The 27769-nt window shown below is 44.6% G+C and overlaps 1 protein-coding gene across 7 annotated transcripts in view; it reads left to right on the top strand.

Moving 5' to 3' along the window:
• LOC112220748 (collagen alpha-1(XXIII) chain) overlaps positions 1-27769 on the top strand; it is a 220710-nt gene that overhangs the window by 141658 nt on the left and 51283 nt on the right. For 5 of the 7 annotated variants that reach the window (XM_042302904.1, XM_042302900.1, XM_042302902.1 and 2 more), the window contains exons 3-5: positions 13074-13118; positions 18368-18375; positions 19044-19070. In XM_042302904.1, the coding sequence (XP_042158838.1) occupies positions 13074-13118; positions 18368-18375; positions 19044-19070 (80 nt within the window). The remainder of the gene's footprint in view (positions 1-13073; positions 13119-18367; positions 18376-19043; positions 19071-27769) is intronic. The other 2 variants (XM_042302905.1, XM_042302906.1) reach the window with 1 other exon arrangement.

The following is a 27769-nucleotide window of genomic DNA, read 5'->3' as shown; positions in this document are numbered from 1 at the left end:
GAGAGAGAGAAGAGAAAGAACTAACACGGCGGCCCGGATCAGATCTCCCTCCCAAACACACCACTCATTCTCACCTCTCCATCCAGTCTGTTTAGACTTATTCTTCCTTTAGTTACGGACTCAGCACCTTCCTGTAGAAACCCAGTCACTTGGCAGAACACGAGACAGTTAGTGACTTTGAGACTTATTGGTACCCTATGGCACCCTATTACCTATATAGCGCACTACTTTTGACCAGGGCTATGGTCAAAAGTAGTGCACTCTTCAGGAAATAGGGTGCCATTTGGGACACAGCCTTATTCCCACTTTAGTTACAGACGTCTCTCCCTATGAAAGCCCAGTCCCTAAACTCTTGATACCAACCTTAGGACCTCTTGGTGTGTCGTGTAACAACATACCACTCGTTTTTACCTCTCACTGTCCCCGTACCGTGTTTAGAGAAAGGATATGTCCCAAATGGCACCCTACCCCCTACATAGTGCACTACTTTTGACTGGAGACCTACAGGGAATAGGGGTCCTTTTGTGACTCTCCCATGTTTATCCTTATTGGAACACATTAGATTTGGGACTCCCCGGGTCCTTGATCTGAGGTGTGGATTAGTCAAACAGTCACAGAGCGTTGAGTGATAACCAGGACCATCAGGACTAGGGGGCTTATTATGGGTAAGAAGCCACACATTAAGAAGCTCCCCTCTCCTTTCCCCCTCCATCCCTCACTTACCTCCATCCCTCCATCCCCACATTCATCTGGAAGCTGTTAGTTTAAGGGTGATAAACACCCCTCGCCCCGAACTAACAGCACCCCACTCATCCCACTCTCCTCCCCCTCTCTTCCCCCTCTCCATCTCCTCCCCCTCATCCCCTCCTCCCCTCTGTCCATTATCCTGAGAGGGTTAGGTAGACAGAAGTTAAAATAGAGTTATAAATCAGTAGGATGGCTAGCATCACAATGTGCACTCAGACATATACTGTAAAATGGTGATCCTGTAATCAACCACTCGTGTCTCACTTTCCTGCACTGGTCCCCCTTGGGAATTGAACCCACAACCCTGGCATTGCAAATGCCATGTGCTACCAACTGATCCAAACGGGACCGCTTAGCTAGATTTAGATGCACTAATTGTATGTCGCTCTAGGTAAGCGTGTCTACTAAACGAGTCAAATGTAAACACACGATGTAACACAAGATAACCTTGGAAGGGCTAGACTGGTTACAAGGGTGTGTCTCTTAGTATGTGTGTGAGAGAGTGTCCGGTTGTCCAAATGCATACATGTTATTCCAACAGTGTTAGCACCTGGCAAGGTGACCTCGCTGAGGTGTGTTGTGGCTCTATTAGTCACACACTCTATGTAGCTTGCTGTGGTGTCTGACAGCTAGTTTGTGTGTGTGTGTGTGTGTGTGTGTGTGTGTGTGTGTGTGTGTGTGTGTGTGTGTGTGTGTGTGTGTGTGTGTGTGTGTGTGTGTGTGTGTGTGTGTGTGTGTGTGTGTGTGTGTGTGTGTGTGTGGGAAATTCAATCACTCAATGACAGTGACAATAAACACAGTCATTTTTTTGACACCAAAACAAGGAAAGTGAGACGGTGTTTGCTGAGCATGTGCGTGTGCCTGTTAGAATTTGCACAGGTATGTTTGTGTATGAGTTTGTGTATGAGTGTCCATGTGTACAGCATGTGTACCGCATGTGTGGGTGCACGTGTGAGAGCGTGGAGTCGTGTCAACTCCTCTTAAAATGCTTGACCCTGAGAAAAACACACTGGGATACATGTGTTGATGTTTTTGGGAGAGGCTTGGTTTTATGCAGTGTTCAGACTCTCACAGGGTGGTACGTCCATTAGAGGGGCCACGGCTATGGACAGAGGAGAGGAGGGAAGGAGAGAGTGAGAGATAGAGGTGCAAGAGGACAGAAAGAAGGAAGAGTGAGGGAGAGCAGGAAGGATGGGGTTGGAGGGAGAGGTGAAGGGAGAAAAGCAGAGGGAGGTAGTGTTTTTATGTGTATGTTGTAATGTGTATGTTCAGAGTCAGACCCTAACCCCCCAAATGGCATCGTATTCCTAATGTAGTGCACTACTTCAATAGGGCTCTGGTCAAAAGTAATGCACTATGAAGGGAATGGTCAGCCAGGGTGGGTCAGACCTGTGTAATTACCATGGATTAGCTCACTCAGTCAGTGTGGATCAGACCATTTCTCACAGAGAGAGAGAAAGAGAGAGAGAGAGAGAGAGAGAGAGAGAGAGAGAGAGAGAGAGAGAGAGAGAGAGAGAGAGAGAGGAGAGAGAGAGAGAGAGAGAGAGAGAGAGAGAGAGAGAGAGAGAGAGAGAGAGGGAAAGAGAGAGAGAGACAGAGAGAGAGAGAGAGAGAGAGAGAGAGAGGGAAAGAGAGAGAGAGAGAGAGACAGAGAGAGAGAGAGAGAGAGAGAGAGAGAGAGAGAGGGAAAGAGAGAGAGAGAGAGAGAGAGAGAGAGAGAGAGCAGCTGGAGTGTGAATCATCACTGTCTGAATCACAACTGTTTCCTCTTTTTGTATTCTGTGTTTACATCATGTGTCCTCCCTCTTTAGATACAGCAGAGATGGAGAGAGAGAGAGATAGTGATCCTCTGTAGTGGTCCTTCATAGCTCAGTTGTTAGAGCATGGCCCTTGTAACACCGGGGTAATGTTCCCTGGACCACCCATACATAAAATGTATGCACGTGTGACTGTAAGTCACTTTGGATAGTGTCTACTAAATGGCATATGGGAGAGAGAACTGTCAGCTGTTTTGTCCATAGAGAAGACAAACAGACTGAACTCTGGGTCAACTCAGCCCTCTTTAAACTTTTGCCTTGACAAACCCTGTTATGAAGACAAACATTTATATGAAGACAGATATTGTTACGATTTTCATCAATTGCTCACCCGATTTTGCTAATGATTTTGACAAAGGGCCTTTTCGCAATAATCTAAGATGGGTTTTGACCCTGCTGAGAAAAGCAGCATAGACCAGCATACATTTCAATCTGGTCTATGCTAGCCCATGCTGGTCTATGCTGGTCAGTCCTGGTCGGATGCTGGTCAAGCTGGTCTGACCAGCATGGTCTGCTGGTCAAGCTGGTCTGACCAGCATGGTCTGCTGGTCAAGCTGGTCTGACCAGCATGGTCTAGCTGATTATGCTGGCAGACCAGCATGGTCTAGCTGGTCAAGCTGGTCTGACCAGCATGGTCTGCTGGTCAAGCTGGTCTGACCAGCATGGTCTGCTGGTCAAGCAGGTCTGACCAGCATAGTCTAGCTGATTATGCTGGCAGACCAGCATGGTCTAGCTGGTCAAGCTGGTCTGACCAGCATGGTCTGCTGGTCAAGCTGGTCTGACCAGCATGGTCTGCTGGTCAAGCTGGTCTGACCAGCATAGTCTAGCTGGTTATGCTAGCAGACCAGCCTTCATTATGTTTTCGCTGGTGACCAGCATTCGCTGTGTTTTCGCTGCTGACCAACCTTCATTGTGTTTTGTACACTGGTGACCAGCACAAGTTAAAGCGAAACCAGCATCAAGGCCAATTATGCTGGTTTGCAAAGTGATGTTTAATTCCTATTGGAGTCCAGACAGAGTGTATTCTCAAAATCTGCATTCAGAATGACTGACAGGGATAGAAGGATTAATGAATGAGAATACCTAAACTATATACACCCGAACAACCATTTCAGTAACGGGTGCAATAAGTCCAACTAGATTGGATTCGTTTGTTATTTATCTTTGTGTAGCATAAGATAAAGTAATGTATTAATGAGTCAATCAATTTACCCCAGATGGCATATGAACATGTGACGGACACAAAATGTATGGTCCCAGTTTATTGTATGTTTTTGATTTTTAAGAAATTGTTTTATTATTTGTTAGCCATAACCTTTCCTACTTTGATTTCATTATTGGAGTCCTCCAGATTTATGAATGAATAGGCCCTGATAGATATCGGTACCACTCGGTGGAGTTAGCAGATCTGTTGGTTGGTGGCCTTCACACTGGTGATCGTGACCTCACTTCCTCATTCTATTGAGACAGCTTCTCCTGAAACCAGCCAACTTTCTCTTGTCTCAAACTTTCTCCTGTTTTACAGGTTTGTGTTGTTTAAAACTCTACAAAATATACTTCGAAATAGTACAGCAATTGTAATGAACAAGATCATTTACCCTTGACACTTTTGTCATTTAAAAACAATTTAAATTCTATTCAGAACTTTCTCTTGACGATTTTTTTCTCTTGTTTTCAGAAAACATATCTGTTTTCCTGGTCTCAATCTTACTATCTGTAACAAACATGTCATAGGCCATGACTTTTTTTTATTACAGGAAATTAGCTTTAAAACTGCAACATTCTCTTGCACAGGGACCCTGTTTTATGGTGTCGGTAGGCTATCCAGGGCTTGAAAAAAATATTTAGACTTAACTCATTCACTCATTCATTTCAACTTTCATGCTACACAAAGATACATTCCATACATTTTTCTAAACTAATCCAATCTCTTAGTTGGACTTATTACACCCATTACTGAAATGGTTGTTCCAGTTTAGAGGGTTTAGGTAGTCTCATTTATTAATTGTCCGAACCCTGGTTATCATTCTGAATGCAGATTGTGGGTGAATAAAAGTTCAAATGTTTTGTATATCCCCTGTCAGGCTGGATTCCAACAGGAATTAGACATCACTTTCAACTCAGGTTTTACGGATGACCAGCATATGCTGGTGACCTGCTTACGTGTCCAAAACACAGCAAAGGCTGGTCACCAGTGAAAACACTAACGAAGGGTCATCACCAGTGAAATCACAATGAAGGCTGGTCACCAGCGAAAACACAATGAAGGCTGGTCACCAGTGAAATCACAATGAAGGCTGGTCACCAGTGAAAACACAATGAAGGCTGGTCACCAGTGAAATCACAATGAAGGCTGGTCACCAGTGAAAACACAATGAAGGCTGGTCACCAGTGAAAACACTAACGAAGGGTCGTCACCAGCGAAAACACAGCAAAGGCTGGTCACCAGCGAAAACACTAATGAAAGGTCGTCACCAGTGAAAACACAATGAAGGCTGGTCACCAGTGAGAACACAATGAAGGCTGGTCACCAGTGAAAACACAATGAAGGCTGGTCACCAGTGAAAACACTAATGAGGGGTCGTCACCAGTGAAATCACAATGAAGGCTGGTCACCAGTGAAATCACAATGAAGGCTGGTCACCAGCGAAAACACAATGAAGGCTGGTCACCAGCGAAAACACAATGAAGGCTGGTCACCAGCGAAAACACAATGAAGGCTGGTCACCAGCGAAAACACAATGAAGGCTGGTCACCAGCGAAAACACAATGAAGGCTGGTCACCAGCGAAAACACAATGAAGGCTGGTCACCAGTGAAAACACAATGAAGGCTGGTCACCAGTGAAAACACAATGAAGGCTGGTCACCAGTGAAAACACAATGAAGGCTGGTCACCAGTGAAAACACAATGAAGGCTGGTCACCAGTGAAAACAATGAACAATGAAGGCTGGTCACCAGTGAAAACACAATGAAGGCTGGTCACCAGTGAAAACACAATGAAGGCTGGTCACCAGTGAAAACACAATGAAGGCTGGTCACCAGTGAAAACACAATGAAGGCTGGTCACCAGTGAAAACACAATGAAGGCTGGTCACCAGTGAAAACACAATGAAGGCTGGTCACCAGTGAAAACCACAATGAAGGCTGGTCACCAGTGAAAACACAATGAAGGCTGGTCACCAGTGAAAACACAATGAAGGCTGGTCACCAGTGAAAACACAATGAAGGCTGGTCACCAGTGAAAACACAATGAAGGCTGGTCACCAGTGAAAACACAATGAAGGCTGGTCACCAGTGAAAACACAATGAAGGCTGGTCACCAGTGAAAACACAATGAAGGCTGGGTCACAATGAAGGCAGCGAAAACACAATGAAGGCTGGTCACCAGTGAAAACACAATGAAGGCTGGTCACCAGCGAAAACACAATGAAGGCTGGTCACCAGTGAAAACACAATGAAGGCTGGTCACCAGTGAAAACACAATGAAGGCTGGTCACCAGCGAAAACACAATGAAGGCTGGTCACCAGTGAAAACACAATGAAGGCTGGTCACCAGTGAAAACACAATGAAGGCTGGTCACCAGTGAAAACACAATGAAGGCTGGTCACCAGTGAAAACACAATGAAGGCTGGTCACCAGGCTGGTCACCAGTGAAACACAATGAAGGCTGGTCACCAGTGAAAACACAATGAAGGCTGGTCACCAGTGAAAATCACAATGAAGGCTGGTCACCAGTGAAAACACAATGAAGGCTGGTCACCAGTGAAAACACAATGAAGGCTGGTCACCAGTGAAAACACAATGAAGGCTGGTCACCAGCCTATGCTGTTCTATGCTGTTTTTTTCATGAAGAAAGTTCCTGTAAAAACAAAAATAGATCCTAATATTGTACCAGAATACATTGTTTGGGTTCTAGTTACCAGTTTTGGAATTAATCGGTTGTGCATTCATCTAATTTCAACATTTTCAGTCATCTTTTGGTAATCTTTTAGTCATAGTCTCTGGTGAAATTCTCTCTCTCCTCAGGCCAACTCTCATGCACTGAATTATACGCAAATTAGAGGCAAAACTCCAGTGTGTGTGTGTGTGCCAGTCATTCCCAGCCAAACCTAGATTAAACCAGCTCAGCGGACCCACTGAAAGGCGATCGGCGGCAAAACTGTCAGTAATGTTGGGAATAACATTCTAAAGAAGGAATTGTAACAAGAGGGAATGTGCTGAAAGTCTGCCTACAGCAAGTGTGGAAGGACCGTTGACCCAATACCCCTCCTCACTTCCCACATCCCTTTCCATTTAATTTGGATTATCCCTTGTTTGAAGGACTGATATTTGCATCAGTGGAGAGATGGACACACACACACACACACACACACACACACACACACACACACACACACACACACACACACACACACACACACAGGCACATTGACACTCTTCTGGCTCCAATAGACACACACACAGCATCCTGTGGCTCAGTGTAAAGAGTATCATATCCCAGTGTTTTCATTTTGTCCGTTATTACGACCAGTTGTTGGGTTTAACAAAGAGAGAGAGGGGGCTGAGAGAGAGAGGGCTGAGAGAGAGAGGGCTGAGAGAGAGAGGCAGGGCTTACGGTGGAACAGCTTTGTTCCCTGGAACCCCTCTCTGTTTGAGAGAATTGTTACAGTAGCTAAATCAAGACAAGTCACGGCTGTGTGTGTGTGTGTGTGTGTGTGTGTGTGTGTGTGTGTGTGTGTGTGTGTGTGTGTGTGTGTGTGTGTGTGTGTGTGTGTGTGTGTGTGTGTGTGTGTGTGTGTGTGTGTGTGTGTGTGTGTGTGTGTGTGTGTGTGAGGGATTGGGTGGCTTGCGGAGTCAAGGCTGATGGTAGCCAGGATGTTGAGATGCAGTTGGTAACACCGGAGTGGCCGCGCTGCATGTTTTAACAATCACACAGAGAGAGAGAGACACACACACACTCTGCTTGTCTGTTTCCTACAGCCGTGGCTTGACTTAGCTACTGCGACATCAGTATAAGCGTTGAAGGAGAAATTGTTTCAAACCCCAGGCCCCAGTCAAGCTCTTGTCAGTGAGCTAGTTGTATATGTCTGCTTTTATAAAATGAGTGTGTGTGTGTGTGTGTGTGTGTGTGTGTGTGTGTGTGTGTGTGTGTGTGTGTGTGTGTGTGTGTGTGTGTGTGTGTGTGTGTGTGTGTGTGTGTGTTTGTTGTGTGTGCCTGTGCCTCTTGGAGTGGGAGTTTCAGTAGTGGGTTTTGTCTCCACTCTGACTTCACCTCTCTGAGGCTAACGGTGGGTTTAGGCGGATAGTCTGTGTATGTGTGTGACTGCAAGCCAGGCCATGGTGTGAGGTTTAGGGGGTTGTGGGCTGTGTGGGCTGTGTTCTATATGTGTTTCCTCAGACACGTGGCTCGCTCTAGCTGGCTCCCAGTCAAACCCAGGACCAGGCAAGCTGCGTGCTTTTCACCACCAACCAGGGGAAACAGTTCACTTTCTTTCCTGCATGCAAGAGTGGGTCTCTTGGAATCTGATAAATGGGTTGTGTTTTGGCCCCTGGAGGCCTATCTGTTAGAGCGCCGGACCACTTCAGGCCTACTAGGGCATTCAATCCTCTCACGCAAGGAAAGATCGATCCCCCTTCCTCCTCGTACCTCTCTCTTTCCATCCTGTCTTTTCTCTCCCTCTTCCGTCTCCTCATCTCTCTCACCCCCGTCACGCTCTCTTTGTACTTTTTCCTGTACTCCCCCCCCCCCTTGCTCCTCTCTCTCATCTCTCCTCTCTTCTTTCTTCCTCTCTCTTCCTCTATCCTCTCCCTGAGGGCTGTGTATATTCGCTGACAGGAGAGATCGGACACCTCCCACTTTGGTTTCTATAGACCTGGGGAGCATTCAGCAGGACACAACGTTTCTTACGTTAAATAGAAATTGGCTATGGAGCACAAACACGCCTCTCTGACTATGGAATCATGTCGGTTTTATTCATGGATTTTCTATCTGGTGCAAACTCTGTTACGCAATTTGAGGAGAAGATGGCGGTCAACAGAGGCAGGTCAGAGTTCGAAGGGTATCATTGAAGTGTTTATAAACAACATGATTTCAGTATGCTCTCCTCTGGCTCCATACACTACTTGTATTGACCTTTGTTAAGTGGCTTGGTTATTTCTGATCTCAGATCTCGGAGCCTGTTTTGTCTTTGGGTCGTGACCAATTTTCCCTCTAACTTTTTTTTCGGCACTGAGAAAATGTCAGGTTTGCTGAGTGAAAAGTTCTGTGCAACTTCCAGCGGACGTTTACTGTGAACACTGAGGCTGTACCAGCCTTAAGTTCATTTTAACAGTGGCCAAGTAAGCTACTGTGGCTATTTGATCATCATTTAGGCCTACCAGAGTGGCCTACAATCAAAAACAAGAGAAAATGCATCCCATACCATTTTAACATTGTTCTACCATTGTTCTACCATTGTTCTACCATTCAGCCCACATACAGTAGCAGCCAGTTGTGTGGTGTTCAATGTCGGTCTACATTCAGTGAGAAAACATTTTAAAAAACATGTCTTTCAGACAAGGTGACTGAAAATGTTGTGTTGTTTGATGCAAGAAACCATTTTACAAAATAAAATGCATTACTATTCACATATCATTATTGCAAATACAAATACAAACTATCCTACCCTCTGCCTATTGGCTAATTAGCTTATTCAAGCTTGTCTCAAAATGCAATACTGCCCCATTAAGACAAAAAAAAAAGTTTGTTAACAGACTCGCTTTTCAAATATGTCTAGAAATGTGCACATTTTGTGCTCTTGTAGGAAGCAATCACTCCCCTATTGCTGACTACAAATGATATATAACTGGGCTAATAACTCACTAACTAGCAAAGGATTTGAAACATTTTTGCAAACGGGGCAACATGCATCTCTTACTTTGATCTCAAAACAAGCGAATCTACGCACGACCACAGCTTTAAACACAGTCCAGTTCAAAGTAGATGGCACAGATCCATAAATGGCAATGGTCTTTACATATAGGCCTACGGTAGCTCTGATTGGCTGTGTACGGGCTGAGTTGTACGGGCTGAGTTGTACGGGCTGAGTTGTGCTCAATAGCATCCTACTCCAAAAGAATCCTATTCCGATGCGTTCTGCCTACAATAAAATCACTTGCATAGTTTGTATTGTTTCGGTATGTTGCATTGAAAATGGCTAATATTGTGTTGATTCGATCACAGTTGCCAAAGTAAAGGGACATGTTGATAGTGTTAACTAACAGGGAAAACTCTAGAAAGTTGATTAAAGTTCTGTCTCGTGCTTCTCTCTGTGGCTTGATATTTCTTTTGCGCTCTGTGTTGCAGTCCAGGGGGAGCTGCATGGCAGTCTCGGGCTACTGCATGCACAGCTTCCAGCTTAGAGGGAACATTGGTTGTGACATAAACCTTTAAACACCATCCAGGATCTGATAACCTTTGACCTCTAGGAGTAGATCACTGATGGTGAATATCCTAATACTTGACACGGCTTCCTCTTCTTGTCTCCTTCCCTTGGATGCAACCGATAGGTGAAAGGTCTGGATAGATTTTCACCTTTGTGCCCTTGACCTGTCAAGTCCTTCAGATCAGCCAAAGGAGGGAAGGAAAGGAAGCTATTTAAGAGTATAAGGAAATGACCATGGAGACAGAGATCAGCTTACCAAACATGTAACACATGGTGGGGGTTTGTCCCTTGATAGCATGTCTACTGAGCACATGCACACACACACACACACACACACACACACACACACACACACACACACACACACACACACACACACACACACACACACACATACACACACACACACACACACACACACACACACACACACACTCCTCATATGACACCTCCTGGTCCTGGTATGTCACAGATTTCACAGATCTTGCCGGTGACGCAGGAAGTTAAGGCCAAAACTTGACCCCCCCCCACCTGCACGTGTGTGTGCGAGTGAGTGTGCGCACGTGCGTGCATGTGTGGTGTGTGTGATTGATGTCTCTACGTCATTGCCACAGATGACAAATGAAGGTGCCAGACATTGGCACTGTGCGTGTCTTTGTGTGTGTGTGTGTTGGCGTAACTGTGTATGTACAGGTACGTGTTTAAAGCTCTGCTTGAGCCCTGGTTACACAGACAGACACACACACACATACAAACACACACACTCCTGTTTATACCATTAATTCCTCTAGTCAATCCTGGCCCTCCATCAGCCTGTCATCACCACGGCGGTTACCTCTCAGCTATACTGCACATGACAAATCACACGCTCCGGTTACAGTCCCCTCTACCTCCAGCCCTGGCCACCTCCCTGTCCGTCGGCATGAGACTTTCATGTCCAATAGAAATAGAGGCCCTGCAGGGGGCTCCTAGTGACCAACAGCCCATAATATCAATACTGGATTACTGCTTACTGAACACAGTCAGTGGTCGGGATAAGCTTAGAAGCTTGAGAGACTCTGTACCCCTGAACCCCCCCACTCTCCCCCATCCAGTGTGTCCCCTATTGCACCCTACCACCCCAGGAATCTTCTCTGGCCCCCTTGTATTGAGTCATCAGTCTTTGCCAGGGCAGGTTCACTGTGGTGTTTATGGCTGGGGGAGCTGGAGGAGCGGAGCAGGGGAAGTGGAGAGAGTACTACTGGGGGCTATTAATACCTAGGACACTGGGGACTGGAGGAGTGGAAGGGGGAGGGAGGGTAGGGGGGTGAAGAGAGACAGGGGCAGGCAGGGGTGTGAGAATGGAGGAGGGGGGAGAAAGACAGGGGCACACAGGAGGGAGGCAATGATGCGTGTCCAAAAAAAAGAGGGAGAGGAGGAGATCAGAGATCAAATGTGATGGTCGAGAGAATAGGACTGTTCCGGAGAATACTGCCGAGGTACAAGAGTGACAGACTGCAAGCCGAGAATGGATGAGCGACTAAAACGTTGGAAAGTGGGTGGGGACAGAAGAGGAGGAGGAGGAGAAGGAGGAGCAAGAGGAGGAGAAGGAGGAGGGTAGTTCTCTTTTTAAAAGTGGGCTTCACTGTAAGGAAGTGATTAGGCCGCAACAATAACTCCTATAATGGCCTATGGAAAAAGCATGTCTGCAGCCAGAGCTGATTAGCATCAGAACACAAAGTTAGGCTACTCTAATCCAGGCCCAAAGCCAGTATGGATCCCATTTACCTGCACAGCCAGGGGCAAGCTCTGAAGTTGGATGGGAGGGGAAGCGAGGAAGTGCACTCTGGGTTAAAGGGAGAGTAAATCAAATCAAATCAAAGGTTATTTGTCACGTGTGCCGAATACAACAGAGCTTACAGTGAAATGCTCACTTACAGGCTCTAACCAATAGTGCAAAAAAAGGTGTTAGGTGAACAATGGGTAAGTAAAGAAATAAAAACAACAGTAAAAAGACAGGCTATATACAGTAGCGAGGCTATAAAAGTAGTGATGCTACATACAGACACCGGTTAGTCAGGCAGATTGAGGTAGTATGTACATGTAGATATGGTTAAAGTGACTATGCATATATGATGAACAGAGAGTAGCAGTAGAGTAAAAGAGGGGTTGGTGGGTGGTGGGACACAATGCAGATAGCCCGGTTAGCCAATGTGCGGGAGCACTGGGTGGTCAGTCCAATTGAGGTAGTACGCACATGAATGTATAGTTAAAGTGACTATGCATATAGCAGAGCAGAGCAAGAGGGGATGCGGGATAAAAATCGACTTTTGGTTGGAGTGATGTATTGTGGTGCTATGTGCGTTTGCGTTCTATGAACGGGAGACTTGAGATTCACACGGCGCACTACGACTTTATTTTAGCGTGTTTGGCAGCACTAGGTTTTTTTTTGTGTTTACATGGTTCTCTCTGGGCACAGCATCCTGGCATGGTCAAAGATCCTGCTCTGACCTGCTGTAGCTCCTGGTGTTCTAACTGCTCTGGCTGCCTGAACCGCTCCTTGCAGCTTCCTTTTTTTAACTGCATCTCCACAGTCAACATGAGTAAAGCCAACAGTATCAGGGCGGCCTTTTACTGTCAGGTCAGGGGAAGGTGAGGATTGGCACCAAGCCAGTGGAGGAGAGGCGTTGTGTTTGGCTCGGCCGGTCAGAGAGAGGGGATGGGATGACCGTGACGGCGCGGGCCTACTATGTGGATCGCTGACACACGCACACACACACACACACACACACACACCTGCTCCACTCAGGTGAATCCATCCAGATGTTCTACAGTAGAACATTCCACCTGTGGCGCCGTGTGTTTGGACATCTGGAGCAGTTTACACACCGTAACCATGCCAACACATATACTACGCCCCCAATGAACACACTCCTCTGCCAACACACACACACACCCACACACACATCCAACAGTTTTATCTCATCTGTAGCTTACAACCCCCAGGTTCCCCTTTAGCCCCAGCTCTAAACTTACAACTTCTTCTCTGACTTTTCAGTCGATGAGTTTGGTCTTGAACACTCTGTGTTTATGTTTCCTTCAGGTCCTCCTGGAAAGCGTGGAAGGATGGGAAGAAGAGGTGATCCCGGTAAGTGTCACATCTCTCTCTTAAGCTGTATTTTTGTGCTGTCGTCATCACCACCTTCTCCTCTTTCCTCTCTACATTCCCTCTCTCCTCTTTCCCCACATATTTCTTCCTCTTCCCACATCTTTCTTCCTCTTCCCATTCCCCGTCTTTCCCCTCTGCTCCATCCCCATCTCTCCAACCGCTCTCTCTCTCTCTCTCTCTCTCTCTCTCTCTCTCTCTCGCTCTCTCATGGACATGCAGGATGTGGTAGTGTGCTTGGACAGTCTGTGAACCGTGACTCAAAACACTATGTGATAGAATAGAGCAGGCCTTTCTTCCTGTCCCTCCGTATCCACTCCAACCTACCACTGACGTTGGCCACGTGGTCGCATTAACGTGTGTTAGCGGTGCAGCCTGAGCAGTAGCAGCTGCTCCAGTAGTAAGACGAGGTTAGTGACATTGGCAACGTCACTGTCCTCCCTTCTCCTTCAGTGTGTTATGGTTTCTCTTATACCGCAAAACACTTATTGGGAACATGAACAAAGCACAGACCTGAAATCGGTGCATTGTAAACCTTGTTGTACCGAACAGTTTTGTGTAGAAATCCTCAATAAGCCAAGTCTCTCTCACTCTTTGACTGGGTCATCCAACAAATATTGCTTTTTTAAACTTTGACTCATTGTCAGATTAAAGAGACGTGTTTTTGAGTCTGCTTAGTCTAACCTGTCTGTAGTGTAAGAACACTAGAAGGTATTATCACCGACTGTGGTGTGCCTGTGTGTCTGAGAGGGAAAAACCTCTTTGAGTCGTGGTTGCGGTCAAGACGGAGTCACGGTCCCCACGATCGTGGATGAGGACCATGTTGACTCACTCATGGATCACTGACGACTGTTACGAGAAATCGAGGCTCTTACCGTCAAGGAGACACGCCCAGATCTTTTGGTGAGATATTGTCTCGTCTAAATTTGCCGTATCAAATAGTACAAAGAAGTGGATGGTACCGCTTGCTACTATCAGATGGTAGTGAACCGTGACTCAAAACACACAGCTATATAGGTGCCTTGTGTGACTTAGTGTCTTCCGTGCCTTAAACATGTGATGATGAACGTCATGGTTCACCCAATGTCAGATTATTCACATAATTATCTAAACATAGCCAGAAAATGGTTATATAGTGTTTTGTGCATTATAGGACATCCACATTCACCATAAACTTCTCCAGTTCTTCCCTGTCTCATATTCCTCCATATTTCCTCCTATTTATTCTCATACCCAACCATCAGACCGTTGCTTGATCTACCCAGATTGGAGCTGAAAGCCCTCTCTGCTCTGTTCACAGTCCATCAGGCCATTATCAGGACAGCTAAATGGTCATGTTTTGCATCAGGGCCCTAAGTCGTTCCAGCCGCGTGGCGTTCTCAGGATGGAGTTCAAAGACGGACCGATGGAGCGTTTTGTATTCATGTGGAGATGCTAGTTCTTGTTGTCCCAGGACTGGGGAAATGTGTGGTTCTGTTTAGATCTGCCTCTGCCTCGAAAATTGTTTTTGTTTCATGTCCATAAGGACGCAGCCTGGTTAGGTTGTTGTGTTGCCCCGGCTCTGGCTGGTTATTACACCATGCTCTGTTTGTGTGACGAAAAATGTTAATCTATTTGAAAAACAAAGAGGAAGTTAAATACACACACAGTTCAGAGTAAAAATGAGAGACAATGAGATCATGGGAGTCGTTCACACAGGCCCGCACACACGCGCGCACACACAAATGCAAACACACAGATAAACACACACACACTCAAGCACACACACACACACACACACACATACAAACAGTGCCAGTAAAGGGAGGACCACCTGCCTCAGTGTTTCCCCTATATTCATTTAGCAGCGGTGGCCCACTGCTAAATTGTTGCCACCTCTGCAAAAAATATGATGTAATTATCTGGCTGGTGTGTTTGTTTACGTAGCTGTCTGGGCCAGTAGGTCCTTGTCCTAGTGTCTAGACGCCCATAAACCTCATTGACTTTCATGCCTCATAAACCACAATACCTTTTTCCTCTCACGTTTGTTCCCTACCTCTTTTCTTATGTCCCTTCACTCCCTTCACTACTCTCCCTCTCTCTTTCTCCCACCCCTCTCTCCCTCTCCTCTCCTCTCTCCTCTCCTCTCTCCTCTGTACCATCCACCACTCTCCCAGCTAGCACATTAATGTTCTGAGAACCATGTGTTTTTTAGAGCTTGGCGAGGGCGTGGTTGTACTATAGTTATTTTGCATACAATCTTCCCACAATGTTCTGGGAATGGTGCAGGATACCCAGCTAGCACATAACGTTCTGAGAACCTTAGGTGGGAATTTCAGTACTTCAGCATAACATTTCCTACAGGTTTCCTCGTGGTTCAATTTAAAGTAAGGTTCTCAAATTCTTCAGAGAACTTTAAGAAACAACGTTCTTCTGTGGGAATTTCAAGTACTTCTACAGATTTCTATATAAAGTCATGTTCTCAGAACATTAAGAATACTTTCCTTAAAAAACACAAGAAAAATCATTAGTAAAGGTCAAACAATGTTCTAAGAATGTTATTTAAGAACATATACAGTACTTTCCATTCCCAGCTTTAACATAACACTCTCTTTCCTCTATCTTGTTAAAGGGAAACCATTTTTCAATTGCATATTTATCATCTCCAGCACCACCCCAACATCAACATATAGTTTGTGAAAATGCTACGTTTCTATGTTTTGTAGTAAAAAAGGTAGCTGGAGACAAGTGTTTCCAATGACATCACTGGTGTGCACTGTGTGATTCATACCAATTTTGAGTAGGCATCGCCTACTAATTGCCGACTAGTTGGTTGATTATGTCATTGGAAACGCTTACCTTTCTATATATTTTTTTACTACAAAACATAGAAACGTGCCATTTTCACATATGTTGATGTCGGGGTGGTGCTGGAGATAAATAAGAAGTTGAAACGTTGTGACATTCTCTTTTAAATGTATTCAGGTGTGTTGGCCGTGCCCTCTAATCCTGCCCACTAAGCTTGTTTCCTTTGAAATGGGGTCTGTTTGAATAGACTGAAAAGGTTTGTATTGGTAAAAAAAAAAACAAGGCTAGCTCCATCCTGGTGGCGTGGTGGACTAATTCCATGGGTCGAGAACAAAAGATCATACGTTTGAATCTCACTGACGCCATGACACAATAAAAAAAGACATGTGTTTGTATGATTACTGCCCAAGCAAATACATGTCCATGTGTCCTATCTTTGCTTGGAGCTGAAAAGAGTTAACCCAGACTAAGATAGCAGTGTTATTAAAAGTATTTTTGAAACATTTTCCCACAAAGGTTATTTAATTACCATCAATTCACCTAGAATTTGCGTTCTCAGAACGTTAATAAAACCTCCCAGGAAAACTTTCAGGGAACCATAATAAAACATGCTCAGAACCTGGGGCAACCTACAAATGATTGTTTCTAGAACAGGTGGAAATACATTTTTTTTAAAGTTCCGTTTCACCGGGGTCAGGAAACGTATGACTTCGTTCCCAGAACGTCCAAGGAACCAAATGTGCTAGCTGGGCTAACACTCCACCTCCCTCCTTTCCCCTCCATCCCTTTCTCTTCCTCTGTTTTTCACTTCTCCGTTAGCTCAGATCACTGATTAGATTCTAAACATGATCAGTAATTAAACAGTAATTACACAGTTACAACAGTAACAAAAAATCAAATGTTATTGGTCGCGTACTCATATTTTGCAGATGTTATCGCAGGTGCAGCGAAATGCTTATGTTTCTAGCTCCAACAGTGCAGTAACACCTAACAATGCACATAAAGGTGTATACAGCAGTAGGTATATAGGGTATCTCAGTGACCTTGTGGTTAGAGTGTCTGCCTGGAGATTGGAAAGTTGGGAGTTCAAACCCCCCAGCCTAGTCATACCCAATGTGTCTCTGCTTGGCACTCAGAATTAAGGAGATAGACTATGATCTCCCTATGATAGACTAGCGTCCTGTCTAGGGGGTGTACTTATATATCACGCTGCCTAATGCTATAGGAACAGTAGATAGGCTCCTGAGCCTTTCCGACTTGCACAAACCAAGGCCACTTACTTTAATACCCCACTACTCCGGAACTGTCTGTTTCCACTCAGACTAGACCCATTCTGACATCTATTACCTACTTTAATACCCCCACTACTCCTGAACTGTCTGTTTCCACTCAGACTAGACCCATTCTGATGTCTATTACTCCGTCAGTTGTTGTTGTAGTTGTATTGCTGGCATGTTTCCCTTTCGGTGTTGGGGCCCCACCCCCGAATGAAAGCGTGCCATTCGTTGTTATTACAGAGACATCAGAATGAACCTTTTCATGATTTGGTTTGATCCAAATAAACAACATTAGTCAGAAATCAAAGGCTGTGTGTAAATCTTAATAAGGCTCAACTGGTCCTCTGTGTTTCCTCTTCATCAGTTTAGTCAGGATTGTTGGTTTTAGACCAGAGTGGATACTTCTCCAACAGTTCATGCTAAGAGTTAATAGAGAGAGGGACAGAGAGAGAAGAGGAGGAGAGGGAGAGAAAGAAAGGCAGAGAGAGAGAGAGAGAGAGAGAGAGAGAGAGAGAGAGATGGAGTGAATGATGGAAGAGGAGAAAGAACGAGAGGGAGGGAGAGAAAGAGAAAAAAAGAGAAAGAAGAGAGGGAGAGATCGCCCATCTCTGAAAAAGAACATTTCAGGACAGTCAGGAAAACAATAAAGGAACAGTCTGAGTTTTGAGAGGATATCCCAAGCCCAGCCAGCTTTAAACCCATTCTGATTCAAACCCCTTCTGATTCTTATCTGGGATGTGGGGCCATTAAACTCAAGCCTTCCTTTTTATATCACACTTTCTATTTCCTTTCCTTTTTTCAATGTACCAATATGTCCCTGTAAAACTCTGAATCACTTTCCAGCCTAATGCAAAACACAGCCATAACCCAGAAGTCAACTCAGTGTGTGCTAGTCTGTTTGTCATAAGGCTCTTACCACAAGCTCTATTGGCAATAACCTTAATGGGCTCTTTCTGTAAGATATGTATATATTTAACTATATCCCCGATCTAAAATACCAAAGTACAAACATTTGTCTGTTTTAATTGCTGTACAAACCAGAAAATGTTGTAACAAAACGTTGAATGCATTATACCAGTACTAATAATTGTTTTCTCTTTTCTTTTTTCTGTTTGTTTGTTTGTTTGTGTTTGTTTGTTTCTTTGTTTGTTTGTTTGTGTATTGCAGGAGCTCCAGTAAGTACCATCCAGGATGTATCACACACACGCACACACACACACACACACACACACACGCGCGTGCGCAGCACACACACACACCCAGTGCCAGTAGATGGACCAAACGGAGGAGTGTGTGTGTGTGTGTGTGTGTGTGTGTGTGTGTGTGTGTGTGTGTGTGTGTGTGTGTGTGTTTTGAGTATTCCGTGGAGAGCGTTAGAGAGCAGGCCAGGGTAGTGACTGGTAAATGTTCCGGGTGTAGAAGACTGCTGCTGCCGCTTCCCGTCCTGGGTCCTGTTCCTTGGAAGAGAGAGGGCTGGGATATCACACAGCTGCCACTGACTCACTGGGTCTGCGTCCCAAATGGCACTCGATTCCCTATATAGGTCATTACTTTTGACCACAGCTCTGATAGGGTGTCTTTTAGGATGCAGGCTGGCGTACTGTCTCTCTGAGAGGGCAGATATAAGAGGGATAGAATCCTGTTTATATAGTCAGTAGTTTATATGAGATCCTTATAGGGGATCGCTGTGCGCTATAGTTCATTGAACCACGCTCGTATCTTGTCTCCAGACGATGTGTTTGCATGTGTTACAGTAAGGTGTTTTGATGGTGAATGTTGTTTTGTTGGTCGTCTGCTCTAACAATTGTTATGGTGTGTGCTTTACTCTCTCTAACCTCACCAGGGCAAGACTGGGAGAGATGGATACCCGGTAAATTTAATTGACTTTTTTTAGATTCTCTTAGCCTATTTTGGGCTACTATCCCCTCCATCAAAAGTTTTTCAGTCTTCTCTTTTTTGGGTGATCCTTTTCTTCTCCCCACCCCTATCCTCTCCTTATTCCTTGCCTTGTTTACTTACTTCTAACATCAATGAGTGTGTTCTCAACAATGATTAATATAATTCCTGCTCTGTGCGTCAACTGAAAATGTCTGTAGACAGCCCAGTGTGATTAGCGTGGGCTAATTGGTTTATCACCCCAGGTCTGTTCCCAGCCCCACGTCTTGTAATGATGACATCATGGCTGCTGCCTGCTAACAGCAGACAGATCAGAGCCATAGCAGCAGTGTTGCATTAGAAGACTTTTCAGTGTGACGCTCAAATAACTCACTGGTTCAGTTTGATAGATTATTTCATCAAGTGTCATCAGCCAGTCTTTGAGGGTCTGGAGTTAAATAGTTCATCTACTTCCACACAATCCCTTGTAACCTCAGACCAATAGGTATATTCGATTTCTGTTCAATAGATAACCTAGTGCGGTCGAGTGCGGAGTTGTCACGCTCTCATCTCTCTGTTAAACTGTGATCTGGTGGCCTCTAGTGGTCATATGGGAAACTCCAACTCTCTGTTCCACTCAGTATGGGCATGATTCCCTGTCTCTCTGGTCTCTGCGGTCTGATTTGTGATGGTTGGTGTTTAAGTCGCAATTAGAATCAACATAGATTACCTCTGCGTACAAATTTGTTTGTGAGTCTGTTTGTCTGTGTGTCTTTATGCTAATATGGTACCTTTTTGCCCCCCTTAGTGTCAGGGGAACATGCCTCGTCCCATCTAGGGTGATAGTTGGTTTATGATCTTGAGAGCTCCAGGGCTGGCTGTCCTTATAGGATACTATTTTTGTTAGACAGCAGAGTAATTATGAGGATGAGGAACCTCTGGGCCAAAGTAGGTGTTCCGGGCTCGGTGTCTATGGCGTTCGGATCCCTGCTCTGATCTCAGAAGAAGACGGAAACAACTCAGACAGGTTCGGCCCTCGCATACCGACTTCTCCTTGCAGGCTTAAGCTCGTTCGAGTCCTGTTCCGCCACGGAGCCCGAACTGAAGTCTATGTCGGATGTCATGGATGCCCAGTGGGTGCCTAACCTCCTGGAACCCCCAGCACACACACAGATCAACTACATGGTTACAGACTTGGAAGGAGGTCCACGGCCCTCCTCAACGGTGGAGTACAGCTACAGGGCCAACATACTGACCAGGGGTATGTACCCAGCTCAGCTGACCACGGTGGGTATGCAGCAGCTGTATGAGCTGGGAGAGAGGCTGAGGAAGAGGTCCATCCAGGACACAGACTTCATCAACCCACAGAGGTCTATGTGCGTTCCACTAACATTGTGAGGACAATAGAGTTTTTGCCAAGTGTCTGGTGGCTGTGGAGATGATCTGTCACATCTACAGACCCAGAACCTGCAGCTGTGTGTGGGTCCCCTCCTCCACACCCTGATGGGCAACATAAAAGACACACTACAGGGCACAACCTCAGAGCTCAACAGGAAGCTGTTCCTCTGCCCACGACACCACTCAGATCCGCTGTCTTGTTCCTCTGCAGGTTTTTGACATGCAATGGCCATCACCCTGGTGACATCACCCTGGAGCTGCTGACATCACCCTGTAGCTGCATCAACACAGGCACACCAAAGACGCCTTCGTCAAAGTGTCCTACATTGGCAAGGACCAGTTGATTCTAGGCTGTAGAGGAGTCTACTGCCCCTGGCATGAATACAGGCAGGCAGGCTTTCTCTAAGTACTCACTGACATCTGAACTCCATGAGTCGCTCTACAACCGCACAGAGGGCGTGGCCGACCTCTGAGGCTTCCACGACACCTCCTCACCTTTGACCCCCAGCGCTGCCCCCTGCACTCACTGTTACCAGCCACCGTGTTTACATCCCACCAGAGACACTCTCCAGCCCTTGCCGAGCTTTAGCCAGTGTATTAGAGTATACAGTATGTTAGGATACCTCACTGTTTAAACCAGGAGTGGGCAAACCTTTTGGCTCAAGGTTCATATCAGGATTTCGATTTGTTTTTTCAAAATCTATTTGCCTGATAGAAAATAGGTCCATTATAATCTTTACATAATTCCTGTCTACTTTTAGACATTCGTGTGACCGGGAGTGTTTTTGTTAACCAAAATAATCATTCCTCCCACATTTATTTGATTATTATTGGTCTCGCGGGCCGAGTATGCTCACCCCTGGTCTAAATTCACAAAGGTAAAGGTAGCTTCACTGTCAAAGTGTATAACTGGCTTTGAAACCACACCCAGGGCAATGGGAATCCTGTGTGCTACTGCTCCTACTGGTTACTGTTTAAGATAGTCCCGTGTGTCTCAGTTGGTAGCGCATGGTGCTTGCAACACCAGGGTTGTGGGTTTGATTCTCATGGGGGACCAGTATGAAAATGCATGCGCTCATTAGTGTAAATGGCTCTGGATTAGAGTGTCTGCTATATGACTGAAATGTTACGCATGGTAACAGTGATTATTGGGAATGTTGGGATGTCCAGCCCGTATGGGATTCCCAGTGCTGCCTGGCTGCTCTCTGCTCTGCCTGGCACCGGGAAGCCTTCCTGATGGGAAATGCCTGCTACTAATTAGTCACAGGTGGGGGCAAAAATGTGTGTAGGCACACGAGAGAGTGTGTCTCTTTGTATGCTTTTGTGTCTGTCCATACGTGTGGTTTTATTTGTTTGGGTGTATGTCATGTCAGTGTCTGTACCGTAGTACGCTTAGTGAATATTACAGTACGCCAACGAACTCCAATCATAACATCATTCATTATGTGTGTATGTTCTTCCAATTGGTTCACCCTTCTAACCCCAACCTGACCACCCTTCCCCCCTTCCTCCTTCCCCTGCTTTACAGTAACGTATTCATGGTTCACTTTAGATCTAGAAACTCGCCAGTCCAATGCAGTTAGGTCTCTGAGACACTCCTGTGAGAACTCTGGTCGAGTGTGAGATTCAGTAGAATACACAGTGGATGAATCATGTGGTTCATTAGCTCAGACGGCAGGCTGGTCCATGGTCTAATGATCATGCTTCCCATAATGTTACTGGAGGTCTAGCTAGAGTCCACATGAGACATGAGCTGGTAATTAATTAATCATTTTGGTAGGTTTCAAGTTTGACACCTTTTTGAGTACTTCAGATTATCACAGGTGTCTGTAATTATCTCTGGCCTTCTGTGTGGCCTTATCACATTTGAATGAGATGAGCAATAAGATGATTTTAAAATAAAAAAAATTAGGCCAAAGCTGTAAAACATTATCCAAAACTTAAACAATCAACTTAGTGAATACCATTGGTGTTTAATATGAGGGTTTCAGCATGAAATCTCCTTTATATATCTTATCACTTATTTCATTTGTCAATATGTCTTTGTTGTAAATGTTTTGGTGCCAAACTGATGTCAGTTTAGAAAAAAGTCAATAGTTGGAAGAGTTGCAGAGTTAAAATAATTAAAAATAATGCCGTTGTTCAGTATATAAATTTTTCATTTGGCTATTTTCTCTTGAACCACATGGTCTATTCCCTAGAAACTCACAGACAAAATGTAATACTATATACGAAGATTGCGCTAACTTTGGTAAATTACTGGTAGCTTTGCAACCCTAGTTGTGCTAGCTAAATGTTATTTTCCCATGAAATAGTGCCATCTCTTTCTCCTATACCTTGCTCTCACTCGCTGGTTTTACATCTGCTTGGATGAGCTGAACAAGAACCTGACACCCTCTGCACACAGGGGACAAACACCTACCTGGAGGTGACAGCATTCCCTTCCCCATATGCCCCCCCCCCATTCACTGTCCTCAACCCAGAGTCTCTTAGAGCATTCAGTCAGTCCACAGACACCCCTATCAGATCGCAGCAAAATCACACTCTACTTGAACAGAGTTATGCTCAATCATGAGGAATCAAAGCCAAAGGAATTGAATAATATTAAGAAATGCTATTGATGGAAGGAAAGTAGTGTGGAAATCTACCAAAAAACAATTAGGCAACAACAAATTCAATCCCTTCTAGACAATTTCCTGGACAAAATATTTCACTGTAATAGTGAAGGTGTAAACTTGGCAGTAGAAAACCTAAACAGTATTTGACCTCTCAGCTTCCCTATCAAATCTAAAAATGTCAAGCAGACAACCTAAGAAAATGAACAACAATGACAAATGGTTTGATAAAGAATGCAAAATCCTAAGAAAGAAATTGAGAAACCTGTCCAAACAAAAACAGACCCAGAAAACCTGAGCTTACACATTCACTATGGTGAATCACTAAAACACTACAAAAATACACTACGGGAAAATATGGAACAGCACATCAGGAATCAGCTCAATGTAATTGAAGAATCCATAGAATCTAACCACTTCTGGGAAAATTAGAAAACTCTTCGTGCTGTTTGTTTAGAGTTATCTATCCAAAACGCAGATGTATGGATAAACCACTTCTCCAATCTTTTTGGCTCTATAACAAAGAACGAATAGAAAAAAACTTATACATGCTCAAATACAAATCTTAGAATCAACTATTAAAGACTACCAGAACCCACTGGATTCCCCAATTACATTGAATGAAATACAGGACAAAATACAAACCCTTCAACCCAAAAAGGCCTGTGGTATAAGGGCACAAGGCGCGACCCAGATGCAGACGAGGGAGGCAGATGTTTAATAAATATCAAGACTCAAACCAATCCAAAAGGGGAGGGCAAGAGAATGGTCGTGGACAGGCAAAAGGTCAAAACCAGTTCAGGAGGTACAGAGTGGCAGGCAGGCTCGAGGTCAGGGCAGGCAGAATGGTCAGGCAGGCGCGTACCGAGTCCAGAAAACGGGCAATGGTCAAAAACCGTGACGACTAGCAAAAGAGAATAGAAGGAGGAGTACGGGAAAACTGCTGGTTGACTTTTTTTTTTACCTTTGTTTAACCAGGCAAGTCAGTTAAGAACAAATTCTTATTTTCAATGACAGCCTAGGAACAGTGGGTTAACTGCCTGTTCAGGGGCAGAACAACAGATTTGTACCTTGTCAGCTCAGGGGTTTGAACATGCAACCTTCCGGTTACTAGTCCAACACTCTAACCACTAGGCTACCCTGCCGCCCCACTTGAAAGGCATACAAGACGAACTGGCACAGAGAGACAGGAAACACAGGGTGAAATACACCAGGGAAATAAGTGACACCTGGAGGGGGAGGAGACAATCACAAGACAGGTGAAACAGATCAGGGTGTGACATGTGGGGTTGATGGTATCCCAAATGAAATGATAAAATATACAGACCACAAATTCCAATTGGCTATACTTAAACTCTCTAACATCATCCTCAGCTCTGGCATATTCCCCAATATTTGGAACCCAGGACTGATCATCCCAATCCACGAAAGTAGAGACAAATTTGACCCCAATAACTACTGTGGGATATGCGTCAACAGCAAAATTTGCAAAATCCACTACATTATCATTAACAGCAGACTCATACATTTCCTCAGCGAAAACAGTGTACTGAGCAAATGTCACATTGGCTTTTTACCAATTTACTGTACAACAGACCACGTATTCACCCTGCACACTCTAATTGACAAACAAACAAAGGCAACGTCTTCTCATGCTTTTGACGCAATTTGGAATGATGGCCCGCTATACAAATTGATAGAAAGGTGTGTTGGTGGAAACACATATGACATTGTAAAATCCATGTACACAAACAACAAGTGTGCGGTTAAAATTGATTTCAAAAACAAACACATTTCTTTCCACAGGGCCGGGGGTGAGACAGGGATGCAGCTTAAGCCCCACCCTCTTCAACATAGACAGTACCAGTGAAAAGTTTGGACACACCTACTCATACACCTACTCATACTCATTTCTTTATTTTTCCTATTTTCGACATTGTCGAATAATAGTGAAGACATCAGAACTATGAAATCACACTTATGGAACCACCCTTTGCCTTGATGACAGCTTTGCGCACTACTGGCATTATCTCAACCAGCTTCACCTGTAATGCTTTTCCAACAGTCTTAAAGGAGTTCCCACATATGCTGAGCACTTGTTAGCTGCTTCTCCTTCTCTCTGCGGTCCAACTCATCCCAAACCATCTCAGTTGGATTGAGGTCTGGTGATTGTGGAGGCCAGGTCATCTGATGCAGGACTCCATCACTACCCGTTACACAGCCTGGAGGTGTGTTGGGTCATTGTCCTGTTGAAAAATAAATGATAGTCCCACTAAGCACAAACCAGATGGGATGGCGTATCGCTGCAGAATGCTGTGTTAGCCATGCTGGTTAAGCGTGCCTTCAATTCTAAATAAATCACAGACAGTGTCACCAGCAAAGCACCCCCAAACCATCACACCTCCTCCTCCATGCTTCACGGTGGGAACCACACATGCGACGATCATCCGTTCACTTACTCTCCGTCTCACAAAAACACGGCGGTTAGACCAAAGGACAGATTTCCACCAGTCTAATGTCCATTGCTCATGTTTCTTGGCCCAAGCAACTCTCTTCTTCTTATTGGTGTCCTTTAGTAGTGGTTTCTTTGCAGCAATTTGACCATGAAGGCCTGATTTACAGTCTCCTCTGAGCAGTTGAATGTTGAGATGTGTCTGATACTAGAAACTATGTGAAGCATTTATTTGGGCTGTCATTTCTGAGGCTGGTAACTCTAATGAAATTATCCTCTGCAGCAGAGGTAACTCTGGGTCTTCCTTTTCCTGTGGCGGTCCACATGAGAGCCAGTTTCATCATAGCGCTTGATGGTTTTTGCGACTGCACTTGAAGAAACTTCTAAGTTCTTGACATTTTCCGGATTGACTGACCTTCATGTCTTAAAGTGATGATGAACTGTCGTTTGTCTTTGCCTACTTGAGCTATTCTTGCCAAAATATGAACTTGGTATCTTACCAAATAGGGCTATCTTCTGTATACCACCCCTACACTGTCACATCACAACTGATTGGCTCAAACGCATTAAGAAGGAAAGAAATTCCACAAATTAACTTTTAACAAGGCACACCTGTTAATTTATATTCATTCCAGGTGACTACCTCATGAAGCTGGTTGAGAGAATGCCAAGAGTGTGCAAAGCTATCATCAAGGCTACTTTGAAGAATCTCAAATCTTTTGTGTAACACTTTTTTTGGTTGCTACATGATTCCATATGTGTTATTTAATAGTTTTGATTTCTTCACTATTATTCTACAATGTAGAAAATAGTAAAAAATAAAGAAAAACCCTGGAATGGGTAGGGGTGTCCAAACTTTTGACTTGTACTGTGTATCAACAAATTAGCGAGGGCACTAGAACAGTCTGCAGCACCCGGCCTCACCCTACTAGAATCTGAAGTCAAATGTCTACTGTGTGCTGATGATCCGGTGCTTATGTTCCCAACCAAGGAGGACCTACAGCAGCACCTAGATCTTCTGCACACATTCTGTCAGACCTGGGGCCTGACAGTAAATCTCAGTAAGACTAAAATAATGGTGTTCCAAAAAAGGTCCAGTTTCCAGGACCAAAAACACAAATTCCATCTAGACACTGTTGCCCTAGAGCACACAAAAAAAACTATACATACCTCAGACTAAACATCAGCGCCACAGGCAACTTCCACAAAGCTGTGAACAGTCTGGAGAGACAAGGCATGAAGGGCCTTCTATGCCATCAAAAGGAACGTCAAATTCAATATACCAATTAGGGATCTGCCCAAAAAAACTTGAATCAGTTATGGAACCCATTGCCCTTTATGGTTGTGAGGTCTGAGGTCCGCTCACCAACCAATAATTCACAAAATGGGACAAAGGCCAAATTGACACTGCAACTGAGACTCTGCAAAAAATATCCTCTGTGTATGCAGAGCAGAATTAGGCCGATACCCGGAAATTATCTAAATATAGAAAAGAGCTGTTAAATTCTAACACCACCTAAAAGGAAGCGATTCCCAAACCTTCAATAACAAAGCCATTACCTACAGAGAAATTAACCTGGAGAAGAGCCTGAGGCTCTGTTCACAAACACAAACAGACCCAGGACAGCAACACAATTAGACCCAACCAAATCATGAGGGGGAAAAAAGATAATTACTTGACACATTGGAAAGAATTTACAAAAAAAAACAGAGCAAACTAGAATGCTATTTGTCCCTGAACAGAGAGTACACAGTGGCAGAACACCTGACCACTGTGATTGACCAAAAATTAAGGAAATCTTTGACTATGTACAGACTCAGTGAGCATGGCCTTGCTATTGAGAAAGGCCGCTGAAGTCAGACATGGCTCTCAAGAGAATACAGGCAATGTGCACACTGCCCATAAAATGAGGTGGAAACTGAGCTGCACGTCTTTAACCTCCTGCTAAATGTATGACCATATTAGAGACACATATTTCCCTCAGATTACACTGACCACAAATCATTTGAAAACAAATCCAATATTGATAAACTAACGAAAAAAATAACTTGCTTCAAAAAAGTGCATAAGTATTCACCCCCTTTGCTATGAAGACCCATAAAAAAGATCTGGTGCAACCAATAACCTTCCGAAGTCACATAATTAGTTAAATAAAGTCCACCTGTGTGCAATCTACGTGTCACATGATCTCAGTATATATACACCTGTTCTGAAAGGCCCCAGAGTCT

Source organism: Oncorhynchus tshawytscha, linkage group LG21 (assembly GCF_018296145.1).
Source record: "Oncorhynchus tshawytscha isolate Ot180627B linkage group LG21, Otsh_v2.0, whole genome shotgun sequence".
Classification (NCBI taxonomy): domain Eukaryota; kingdom Metazoa; phylum Chordata; class Actinopteri; order Salmoniformes; family Salmonidae; genus Oncorhynchus; species Oncorhynchus tshawytscha.
This window is presented reverse-complemented; position numbering and strand designations above follow the sequence as displayed.